The 13016-nt window shown below is 33.6% G+C and overlaps 1 protein-coding gene and 1 long non-coding RNA gene across 2 annotated transcripts; both read right to left on the reverse strand.

Moving 5' to 3' along the window:
- Positions 1-731: 731 nt before the first annotated feature.
- Positions 732-11255, reverse strand: LOC114268804 (uncharacterized). The gene is made up of 2 exons (XR_003631409.2): positions 11018-11255; positions 732-1327 (listed from the first exon to the last, which is right to left on the reverse strand). It is a non-coding gene; the product is annotated as an uncharacterized LOC114268804 (long non-coding RNA).
- Positions 8656-11020, reverse strand: LOC114268803 (PLAC8 family protein). The gene has a single exon (XM_028210039.2). It carries the CDS (start codon positions 10508-10510, stop codon positions 8819-8821), a length of 1692 nt encoding a protein of 563 aa, XP_028065840.2. The 5' UTR covers positions 10511-11020; the 3' UTR covers positions 8656-8818.
- Positions 11256-13016: the final 1761 nt, after the last annotated feature.

A 13016-nucleotide genomic window follows, 5' to 3' on the forward strand; every position in this document is an offset into this window, starting at 1 on the left:
TTATTTATTTAATTGTGTAAAAAAATAAATTTATTTAATTGTGTAAATAAACAAACACAGTAAATTATTTAATTGTGTAAATAAACAAACATAGTAAAGTTTTGTATGTAAAAAAAATAATGATTTGTTATACAGTAATGATTTAAAACAAATTTTATTGATATTTTATTTATTTATTTATTTAATTAAAAAAAAACAAATTTATTTAATTAAAAATAATTAAAATATTAAAGATATGTTTAATATTATTATTACTTAGTAAACAATTGAAAAAGGGTAAAATAGTCTTTTGTTCATTTATCCTATCCAGTCCGTCCAACCAAACATTGGATTCACTGAAAATAGTCCTATCCAGACATCTAATCCCATGAAAAAACAAACACAGGATACATATCCAATCCGACCAAATAGTCCGAGGGATTCACAGTCCCAGGACTCAAGTCCGATAGATTCTAATCCCCCATTTTCCAATCCGTCCAATCAAACACACCCTAAGTGTTTTAAAATCCAACATGTTGGCCCAACACTAAAAGTAACAGTCATGATTGGCTGGGCCGAATAGCAATGGCTTATTTGTATTCCACTCTAAGGGCCATGCTTTTCATATTGTATGGAGAGGACGGTGAGTTTGATTTACAAACAAAAGTCAAAAGTTACCAATCATTTATCATTTTGATAGATTTATTAGTATCATTATCAGTATCAAATACTCATTTTATAAACACAAAATATTTTTAAAAAGTTTAAAAATTTTCTCTTTATCAAAACAAGAGGCAATTATGTAAGAAAAAAAATTTACTTCAGACTTACAAAATAATAAGAAGGTTTCTATTTACTCCTATCTTTGTTCTTTCGGCCCCCACTTCTTTGAACCTCCACCTAACAAAATGGATCCCCTCCATTTTTTTTTGAACCACTACCTTAATTCCAACTCTACTCCTTTTCTTTTGGACCTAACTTGTCTTTTATTTTTCTTTTTGCTGGCAACTCTCGCCGCTAACAATCCCACATACCGGCATCCGAAACCCTTTCCACCCTTTCACCCACTGACGCCACCATCTTGTCGTTGCAACCCAATCCCATTTCCTTCATCTTTTTCTTCCTCCTACCAACCTATAGTCAGCGCTACCATCGTGAGCCCCATTCTCTCTCTGGCGATCTCGATCTTGATTTCACCACCAACGCCTAACCACCATTGTCAGTGGTCGTGCCATTACTGTCTAGCTGCCATCGCCACGAGACTCTTCTCTCTCAATTCCACTTCACCATTGCAAATCCTAGATCGCACAAGCAAACACTAGATCTTTAGTCATCGCCGCTCCTTGATCTAAAGCAGAAGAAGAAAGGTAGGGGTTAATAGTAATACTCAATAATGAGTCTAGTCAATAGGATCTACCAATAATTATCCCCTAATGGGTATTGCTAATTCTATCTCCGATTTGAAATGGAAGACTATTTTGCCTCCACTTTATTAAAAAATAAAAACCACCTTGTTGTATGTAATGAAGATTTTTATGTATTTTCATAAACATGAGCATGCAAACAAACAAACACAATAAGTTTATATCTTTAGTATAATATCATCACATTAATAATCTCATCCTCCAATCTTATCGAAATCATAATCTCAATAACTAGTGGGAACATCAAACATAACCTAAGTGGTGGACAGTCATTTTTCCATATTGTCCTCTAAAAAATATTAGGTGGTGATATTGATAGGAGTACTTCTTTTTTGTGGTAAAAACAATTTATTTTGTCTTTATTCTCTAAAATTACAGTAAAAACATCATTTTCCTTCTCATTGTTTAAATGATTTCATAAATTAAGACCCTCAAAAAAAAAAAAATCTTTTTATTAAAAGAAAGTATAAATAACATCTTAGATATTTGTTTAGGGACACTACGGATTAATTTATTTGATCAAAAATATATATAAAAATATGAAGTGCAACTCTTTCCAATGTAAAAAAAAATTACATCTAAAAAAATTCTCACATTTTAATAAATTTTTTAAAATATTTTCCCTACCCCCTACTGATTAATAGTTTCCCCTATTTGGTTTAACTATAGACTCCACAAATGCTAGGTTGAATTGCAATCGTAATACTCTTTTAATGATTACATAAAAAATTGTGGTTACATATGTGGAAGCCCCGCGTGCCATGTCCAATATAGGTAAGCTATGAGTGGAGTTTTCATCATGGCAAGTAATTATTTAATTTTTAAAAAATATAAAATTAATATATTTTATTAATTAAAAAATAAAAGATATGATCGACAAATCACAAAATATTATCATAAAGGGTGTTCTTGAACCGGCCTACAAATATAATAAATAAATATAAAACCAAATGACCAAAAAGGTAATAAACAACATGCTCATCCAATGGGCAATAATTTTTTTTTCTTTTTTTATTTTTTTGTGTGTGTCGTGTCCATTATCTTCATTGTGTGATTAAATTAATAAAAATAAGAAAAGTGGCCCCACCCCAAAATAAGGTATACAAGGAACCACCCAAAAAATATTTTAATGTAGACAAAATACTTGCCTAAAAGACATGCCATAATGCTTTATTAAAGCTAAGTTGGATGCAAATGTTGGTGGGGAAATTGCAATTCAAAAGAATCTTCTTAAAATAATTACAAATTAGCGGAATATTTTATCAATTTTAATAATTAAAATCATGAATTTACAAATATTTTAGGGAGACTCTACTAATCTGCAATCAATGTTGTTTCTTTTCATGTGTCAATAATTGTAATTTCCGTCATTCTTTGTCACCACTCAAGATGAAAATGGTATGTATACGTGAAGTTTATTGATCTAACTATCAATATTCACGTTACATTTTAGATTTCTCTAAGTGCAATAACAAGAAATCTATATATATTGATGATAGTAATCTGCATTAATGAAAGAGATATAGAATGAGATTCTCATCTCGCTTTTCTATTCCTACCATCTAAACGTAGCCTAATAATTCATCCAAATCTAGCATGCTTCAAAATTCCCATACTGTAAACTCTCATATTAAGGACAAATTTGAAGTTTGGCCATGATGTTGCACAATATACGTAAGAATAATGCACACTCATCAATCAATACCTAAAAAACAGAAGAACCCACCGAATGATAATTATTGCTAATGAAATTAATATCTACCACTAATTGAGGAAACTGGATTATTATGCATGTGTTTTTGACTATGGCCGAAAAGTTCGATAAGAAAAGTTGGGGTGAGATCTATCTATATGAATGTAAGGTTATGTTTGGATCTTAAATTTAAGGATTTGTGAGTAAAAAAAATAATAGAAGAAGATATAGTTAAATCTCAAATCTGAACACAATTTAGGCATACTAGAAATAAAAGATAGTTGAATTTAATGAAAGCATAGTTAACATGTTGGGATTTGAATAGGAACTATATGTTGTACAAAGTTAAAAATAGCTACTCCAAATGATGCTAAAGAACAGTTGTTTCTCTAAGTTTATTTGAAGAACAGTTTAAAAGGCTTCTATTGAGACTTGTATTGAAACTTTGATTTTTAAGCGACACTTCTCAAAAGATTGTGCATTACAATCCAAGATGTGCGCCTCAAGCATGCCTTGTACATCTTTGCCCATATAAACATACGAGAGTTACGTATATATGTAGAGCTTCTATTGAACTATTGTTAAATGCTACGTCTTTTAATTTTTTCCTTCCAAACTCCGCCCCAATGATGTGGCAAACAATTGGGGGGGGGGGGGGGGGTTGTTTAGTCAAAATCAAGTAAATGACTAACTAACAAAAAACACAGCTTACACTCAAATGAAAAGCTTGATAACTAAAGTTTAGAAAGTCGATTTCACTTTTGATGAGGGTAAGTTTCTTTCTATGCAATTAAATGTTCAACTCCATAAGCAAAAAAATATGTAAACCTTTGTATTTGATTTTTAATATTTTTTATTATTTTCAAATATTTTATTTATTTAATAAAAATAAAATTTTAAAATTCGAAATCCTTATGCTTTGACACTTTAGACTTACTCCTCCCCTCAAGAGAGGTAAAATGCCCCGTGTTACGCTTCCCATTTAAAAACTTGGGTTAAAATTAAACTCTTAGAATTTGTTGAGCTATTACAAAACAAAGCAAATATCCCAAAGAAGATTGGGGAAAGCATTTCTGCCATATAATTGAAGGTGCAGGATAAAATTGTTATATGAAAATTCATAGCTTAAAAAATTAGATATTGCCCCTATTTGGTACAGGTTCTGACAAACGAAAAATAGATAATTTAAATGCAAAAATCGAAAGTATCCTTGCCTAGCTTCTTGATAATCGAATTTTTCCGCTTCTTCAAGTCATTTTTTGCCACAGAAATTATAAGTAAAAGTTACACCAAACAATCTGACATATACTTCCCTTTTACTTTTTTTTCCCCCTCAACTTTAACTATAACAAATCATCTAAAGCAAGAACTCAATTTTAGTCAGGACACTTTCTTTTACACAATTTGTAGGATGTTTCATCCACCAAATGATAGAAATGCACCACCTACTTCAAAATCAAAAAATATTAAAATCACACAAATGGTCATGATATTTCTTTCTTAGTCCCTTAAACCTCAAAATTTAAATGCAAACAGAAAAATCACATGAGCCTATATGAAAAGGACTAAATAGTCTCCTCTGGTATACCAAAGCTTTGAGCCTCCTTCAAAGGGACAGCTTCAAACAACATTATTCTGAGAATTATGACTGGTTCAGAATCATATGTGAAGGACCATTTCTAAAATTCTGAAACCTGGGACTGAATTGCAGTCAAATCAACTCCTTCAAAACTATACTCAATCATGAGAATTATGAATTGATCAGAAGCATATGTGAAGAACCATTACTAGATTTCTAAAACATGGGAATAACTTGTTCTCTCCATGTGTGAGGACTCTTAGTTGCAGTTGATTTTGTCAACCATTTTCACTAACACTGTATAAGTCAAATTGTAAAAGTGGATAACCAATTCGGCCACCATAAGCTTTGTCTATTCCTCAGACAAGCCAATAAAAGACAAAAAAGAAAAAAGAAAAGAAATGAAGAATCTAATTATACATACAAAGAAATGGAATAAAGAAACAATTTTAAGCCAGCATATAAGAAGAACATCAACAAACGATGCGTAGAAGTTAATAAGATGAGTCTCATCCGATGAGGACTTCTGACTCCTTGAGCTATAAACACAACATTTCTAAGCAACTGTGATGAAAATAATGAAATAGGTCTGATTAAAGTGACTTTCATGTATGCCAAATCTGTGCAGTGAATATCTCAGCAATTACAATAGTTCATGACTGAAATGTCAAGGATTTGAATGGTCAGTTTCTATCTGCTTAGATAAGAATTTTGTTTAATCAAGCTTTTGGCCCCAGGTGGCCCAAGATTTGAGTAGTTGTGTTCTTCCAAGGTATGCTGGGTGTAGAAGGCTGATTCACTACATCCATTTACAATCCAAAAAGCTAGGGTCCCAGAATTTGGGACCCAGAATGTACCTAGAAATGGGTTTTGGGATGGATATTGAATTGATGAAGTGTGGGGTCCACATATGAAATGAATATGAGCCATTGATGTGAAATTCTGGGTTTTTATGTCTAGGACTAGGACCATAGCATTACTGATATAGTTATTTAGGAACTAAAATAATAATCAAAACTGGTTTCCCCAATTGTATTGCCCTAGTGAATGAAACGGTGATTAAGTTTAAAAGTTTCAAATTATCAAAATGGACTATCATTTGCCAAAGGTAAACCAAACTAAAGCATTAATACTATTATAGATATTTTTCTGAGACATGGGTGAGAGAAAATCCGAAGAGTAGGTTAATTAGGAGTCAAATAGATTACTTTCTAGTAAGAAAAGTGGACCATCTAAAATGAAGCGACTGTAAGGTAATTCTTGGAGAGAGCCTGACATCTCAGCATAGGATTTTTTTACTAGATGTATGCTTTAAAGGGCAATACCAAGCCAGGAAAGATAGTAAGCGTCGTAGGATGAGATGGTGAGACCTAAAAAGAGATAAACTAGAAATATTTAAGAATAAAATGGATAAAGGAGGTACTTGGGACTTGGAAAATGATGCTAACGTTATGTGGAACTCGATGGCCGATTGTATGAGGAGAATCTCAAGGGAAGTCCTTGGAGAGTCGAAAGGAAAAGGACCCAACTCTAAAGAAACTTAGTATTGGAAGGAGGAGGTTCAAGTGGTAATAAAGATGAAAAAATAGTGCTTTAAAAAGTGGCAGAATGATAGAACTAAGGAAAACCTTAAGAGTTACAGATTGACTAATAGGTAGGTCAAAAAAGTAGTGAGATAGGCTAAATTGAAAGCCTATGATGACCTATACACTAGACTAGATAGTAAGAAGGGAGAGAAGAGAATATACAAGCTTGATAAGATAAGAGAGATGAAAATAACAGATTTTAATCAGGTTAAGTGCATCAAGAGTGAGGACTATAAGGTATTGATAAAGGATGAAGAGATTAAGGAGAGATGGAAAAACTATTTTGAGAAGTTGTTAAATGAGGAACATGGAGGAAGGTCAAAAGGGGAGAAAGTAGCTAGCTATGAAGCATGGACACCTCTCCGGAGGTTGTGTACAGGTGTCCGACATGTGTCGGACACGGACACACGCCGGACATGCTTCGGACACGTGTCAAACACACCGGAAAGAGTTGGACACACTATGGACACGTTGAGGACAGGTTGAGGACATGTTGAGTACTATTTTTTTTTTTAAATTAAACCTTTTAATTTTTTTTACTGAAATAGCATACCTAAGGTTAATAAATTTGATAAAATTAAATATTTGACATAAAATATCTATTAAATATTTAAAAATATACATATAATAAAAATATAAAAATATATGTTTTGAACGTGTCCCCAACGTGTCGTGTCTTACATTTTTTGAAAATTCATGTGTCTGCTTGTGCGTGTCGTGTCACGTGTCTGTGTCCGTACTTCTTAGGTAGCTAGTAATAAGGAAAACAAAGACTACAGATTCTATCTCAGGATTAGGAACTTCAAAGTGGAGATTGCACTTAAGAAGATGAAATCGAATGAGACTTTAGGATCCGATAATATCTCTATTAAAGCTTGGAAATGTTAGGATAAGAAGGGAGTTACTTGGTTGACTAGGTTATTTAACAAGATTTTGTTAATTAGGAAAATACCAGAGGAGTTGAGGAAGAGTATTTTAGTGCCAATCTATAAGAATAAAGGAGATGTCTAGAATTGTAACAATTATATCATATAATAAAAGTGTGAGAGAGAGTGATGGAATATCGATTGCGAGATATAACAGAGGTGCTAGAGAATCAATTTGGATTTATGCCTGATAGGTCAACAATGAAAGCGATCTATCTTTTAAGGAGAGTAATAGAAAAGTATAGAAAAAAGAAAAGAAACATTCATATGATTTCTATCAATCTTGAGAAAGCATATGATAGAGTGTCTCGGGGTATAATTTGGTGAGTGTCAGAGAAGAAAGGGGTGACAAAATGTTACATTGATGATAGGGACATGTATGAAGGTGTGGTGACCACTATTAAATCACCTGCTAGAGAGACAAGTGGATTTTCAATTACTGTGGGGTTACACTAAGGATCAACCTTAAGTCCTTACCTTTTTACTTTAGTTATAGATGAGTTGACGAGAAATATTCAAGATGATGTGCCATGGTATTTGTTTTTTTGCTGATGATATCATGTTAGTAGATGAGACTAGAGAAGGAATTCACACTAAGTTGGAAACTTGGAGAAAAACAATTGAATCTAAAGGATTAGTATAAGCAGAACTAAGACAGAATACATGAAGTGTAATTTTAGTAACAGTAATAATGGAAATAAAAGAGAAGTGAACATTGAAAACCAAGAACTATCTAAGAGTGAATATTTTTGTTATTTAGGATCAATTATCACAACGGCTGAGGAAATCGGAGCAGATGTGATCCATAGAATCAAGGGAGGGTGGCTTAAGTGGATGAGTGCATCTAGGGTACTGTGCGATAAACGAACACTCACTAGACTAAAAGGAAAGTTCTATAGAACAGCTATTAGATCAACAATGTTGTATGGGGCAGAATGTTGGGCAACTAAGAAACAACATGTAAACAAGATGAGTGTTGTTGAAATGAGAATGCTAAGGTGGATGTGTGGCAAGATTAGAAAAGACAGAGTTAGGAATGAATATATTCATGAATGGATAGGAGTAGAATCGATAGAAGATAAGTTGAGAGAGCATAGATTGAGATGGTTTAGTCATATACAATGGAGACCAACAGAGGCAGTAGTGAAGAAATGCAATACAGTGACGATAAATGGAAGTGTTCGAGGAATGTGCAAATTTAGATTGACGTGAGCTAGTGTAGTAAAGAGAGATATGAATCTCCTTAATTTGACTAACCAAATGGTTGTTGATAGAGTCGAGTGGAGAAGAAGAATTCATGTAGCCGACCCTATTTGATAGAACTTAAGACTTGACTTGGCTTGGTTTGGTTTATATTGTGACCTCAAGAAAATCTGAAGATTTTCGTGTTGGGGGAAAAAATATGCACCACTATTATTGCTTTAGATAGAGTATTTGCCCAAGTATGGAAGTAACTAAAAACCCAGTGTTAAACAAAATATATCTTTTAAGAGACAAATAAGTAAGAAAGATCATTTACACGTAAAATGCATCTGTATACACACAAAAATTCAAAGTACATATCAATCATGTGAAATAGCCTACAGCATTTTCTAATACAAATCACAAAGCGAAAACAACATAGTTTTATGCTAATTGGCTTCTCTTTCTATAAGTGAAGGAGCAGGTGGTGTCATAGTTGCATCCTTACCTCTTGAACGAGATTCCTCCTCCTCCATCAAAGGAAGATGCCGATTTGGACTACAATGCCCCTGAGGAAGTCTGCTGGGACTTGGAGAATTAGCTTTCGTAATCTGAGAAGAAGAAGAAACGTTCCCAAGTGGAGAACTCGGGCCGGACCTGTATTGAAAGTCTCCATCTTCACGAAGCAATGGCGAAATTGGTAATTGGTCACTTCCATCCACTTGCTTCCTGCAAAATTTATCTTCGACAATATCATAGGTATTCCCGGTCCGCACTTCCTGAGCAAGAGAACACCAACAGCAGAAAAGCCACAATGTACAATCAGCAATAGCTGGTTTACCGCAACAGAAGCTGTATGGTGGCAAGTTGAATCTCTTTCTTATCTGAATCCTCCAAAAGCCACCGTAGAGTAAACCAAACACACAAAGAAAGATCCCTGTAATCCCCAATGCCTCCCTTATAGCCTCGTTATTGATATTAATTGCTGCCAAATTGAAAATCCAAAAGGGGGCCATACAAAACAGAAGGAAAGTCGCAATGTGAACGTACATGTTTCCAAACCCAAGTCTCTCCATATTCCACCCAAAAACACAAAAGCTACAAAATAGTGAGAGATATGCCAAAGAAATATCGTCCCAAAAATCAAGCACCCCTCCACTCCACTTTGGTCTGCTCTCAATAACCATCCTCTCATCTCTTGAAGCGAATGAAAATCTCTTCTCTAATGATTTCAATCTTGACTGGCTTGGCTGGTTAATCTGAACTTGTGATTCCTCATCCAATTCAGAATCATAATCCTTCCCGAGGGGGCTAACAATGGAGTAAACACCAGCAATTGCAGGTGCAGCCATTGCAACAGAGATAGTTATCCCAACTCCTATAGCTGGTCGTTCTGATCTCTTGTAACCCAAGTTAAGACCACACAAGGCATATTGCGCAAAGCAGTTAAGGTGTAATAGCACAACAACAACCATCATGTGTGCCCATTCGTGAGGCTTATAAGTCCCATTCTTGCAATAAATCATTCTAAGTTTGGAAATGTCCTCTGGTCTCCATCTTATAAGAAGTATAAGGTGGTAGATTCGCTTCGGGTGCTGGTAAAGACACATCAGAGTAAACAGTGCGTTGAGGATTTGATTATTAACTTCAAACCAAGCATTTCTCTGGGACTTTTTCGGAAGAGCACCGTTTAGCATTCCGGTCATGACGAGGAACAGAATCGCACCAGACACAGCAACACCAATTATCCAAACGAAAAGGGCCATATTCATGGGATCTCTAAACCATTCTTTGCCCATCTTCCAAAGAGAGACCCAATCAATTTTCCGGGAAAAGACTTTGTTGAATCGTTCTCGAAGAGCATGATTAGTCACAGAAGGCACTGCGCGTGAAATCTCATCTCTCTGCGTAGCAATACGCTGGAATTTCACAGATGGGGAAGCCAAAGAACCAAATTTGAGGAACCTTAATCTTTTGGGCAGAGCAGATGAATCATCATGGAACCTATTTTGAGAGCTTTCATCATTTATAAGTCCCTTTTGAGACCCAGAAATGTGAAGAGGAATCTGACTCTTTACCTCACTAGAACCATTAGATTCCTCAATTCCCCCATTGTTTCCACCATTATCAGTTGAAACCATCCTTTCTTTCTTTTTTCTTGGATTTTTCTTTTTGGGTTCCAAATATCAAAAGCTTTAATGGGGATCTAGGATTGAAGCTGTAACTACAAAATCTTGTGTTGTAGAATGTAATCTAGTTCACTTTATTTTTTAATTTTTTTTCTTCTTTGAGACCACAATAACAATCAAAGACTGATATTAATCATCAAAAGGGTTTCTAATTTGCTTTCAAACCCTAAATAACGCACTGTTTGAATCTATATCTATCAGACACAACAACTAAAAGTTCTTGTAAATGAGAGAGAATCATCAAAGGAGAAACAGAACGAAATAATTGAAACCCGCGAATACTAAAGCCTTGAATTGGAGATTTGATGGAAAAATCAATAAAAAAATGGAAGAAATTGTGAATAGATATATGAGTCAACGTATATATACATACATATACAAGTACACAGATGTTTATGTATGTAGAAACAGAAGTTAGATTGCGTACAAAGAAGATCTAAAATCTAAGAGAAGACATACCTATAGATTGAAGGGCAAAGAAATGAATGTGGAGATCAGTCTGAAGTAGAGCTTGAGCACCTATGAATTATAATGCTAGCAGACTGAGAATAATAAAAAAAGTGGAGCGAACAATGTTGTTTAACTCCCCTTCATCTAATATTTTTAAAATTGGGCCACTAGCTGGAAATTAGAGAAAAAAAATTACAAATAAATGGGATATAAATATATTTGTGGTGGGGTGTAAATAAAAAGTTGTGAGAATATAATTCATGAGTTGATAGTTTTTTTTCCCAATTCTCACTTGCATATAATTCTCCGTACTTGGGGTCACTGTTGTGCCTTTAGCACAGTAGTGACTGTTGTGCATCAATTTAAAGTGTATTATGAATTTATTTTTATGATCCAAACCGTTCATTTTGTAGAGTTTGTTGAGTACTTCATGCCTACTGAAAATCATATTAATCGAATATCAATAACTATATGATCGAATTGCATATTTTTTTATGCTATTCTCAAAAGAAAAACTTATTGTTTATTTTTTTGGTTATCGATCATATAGTTATTGATATCCGATTAATATGATTTTTGGTACACATGAAGTACTCAATAAACTCTACAAAATGAACGGTTCGGATCATAAAAATAAGTCCATAATACACTTTAAATTGATGCATAATAGTCACTACTGTGCCAAAGGCACAACAGTAACCCATTTCCTAATTCTCCTTTAAATTTTTTTAAATTTCATTAATAATATTAAATTAAAAAAAATGTATTTTCTTATATCTCTTTTTTATTGACAAGTGACCTCTTCAATTGAAGGGTAAATAAAGATTGATGGCTTGGATTGAACTTGCCCGAATGAAGGTGAAATACTTGTCTACCGCAGTTATTATCTTGCCAATCACGATTGTCAGTTTTTTTGCCGGATGACCGATTAGTGAACCGACAAGCCAAAATTTGAGCAATTCAAGACAACATGAAATTTAAACTACCAATCAAGACTCTCTTAATAGGTGTAAATTAGGTGGAAGCTTCTATTTGTGTATACTGTTCTTCTTTCACATTATTTTAGTTGTTGGAATATTATAGCTTAAACTAAGGGGAAAAAACAAAGTAATGTGAAAACTCTTCAATTATGTGTATTAATTAAATTGCGGTGTTAAATTCAGAATTTTTTAGTTTACCATTAACACTCTTTGAATACTATTTTATTCCATTTATTAATTGACACTTTACATGTTATTTCTTAAAATTGACACAATACTAATAAATCCTACAATTTAGACCAATGATTATTCATTTAAAACGCCAATTATTGTTGTTCGAGGAACATTGAATAATTCATTGAACTAGTTAGTTTCTTTTTCTCTATTTTTTTAAGAAAGAGTTGAAATTTTTTCTAATAACATGTGTTATTTTATTTTAATTTATATATATATATATATATATTTTATTAGAAAGTAAAAGTCACAGGGAGCAGGAGTGGGGTGAAGGGGGTTGTCGTAGGCTTAAATATGGCGTAGTGCTAAGGAAAAGGATCAGATCAAATTGGAACCCTACACAGCAATAGAAGAATAATTCCCACTTGATTGATCCACCTTCTTTTTATATATCTTTATTTATAATATAATAATATTTGATAATTTGACAGTACATACACATTTATTTGTTTGATAACTATATGTTTGTTTTTTTAGGAATGCCAAGAAACCCAATTGGGGGGAGGTTTGATGCCTTGGACCTGGTGGGTGATGTCGGCCACTAATTATGGAATAAAACACAGAATGCTGCAATGTTCATTTCATACTTTCTAAAAGAGCAATCCTATCCTCCTCTCTTCTGGTCCACATATTTTTTAATGAAAAATAAGTTTTACAACAAATTATCAGAGAATTATCTTTTGTAAGAAATATGGTTTCTACATTTAATTGGTGATGGTGGGATATAGGCACAGTGGTGGCAGCAGCGGGAGTTGGTGTTGGTGATGGTGATGGCGGCACGGTAGAAGTGGGAT

The sequence above is a fragment of the Camellia sinensis genome, chromosome 1 (assembly GCF_055761805.1).
Source record: "Camellia sinensis isolate YWXY chromosome 1, ASM5576180v1, whole genome shotgun sequence".
NCBI lineage: Eukaryota > Viridiplantae > Streptophyta > Magnoliopsida > Ericales > Theaceae > Camellia > Camellia sinensis.

Bases quoted from the DNA above. Each gene is read 5' to 3' on its own strand.
- LOC114268803 (XM_028210039.2), bottom strand. From the start codon at position 10,510: ATGGTTTCAACTGATAATGGTGGAAACAATGGGGGAATTGAGGAATCT.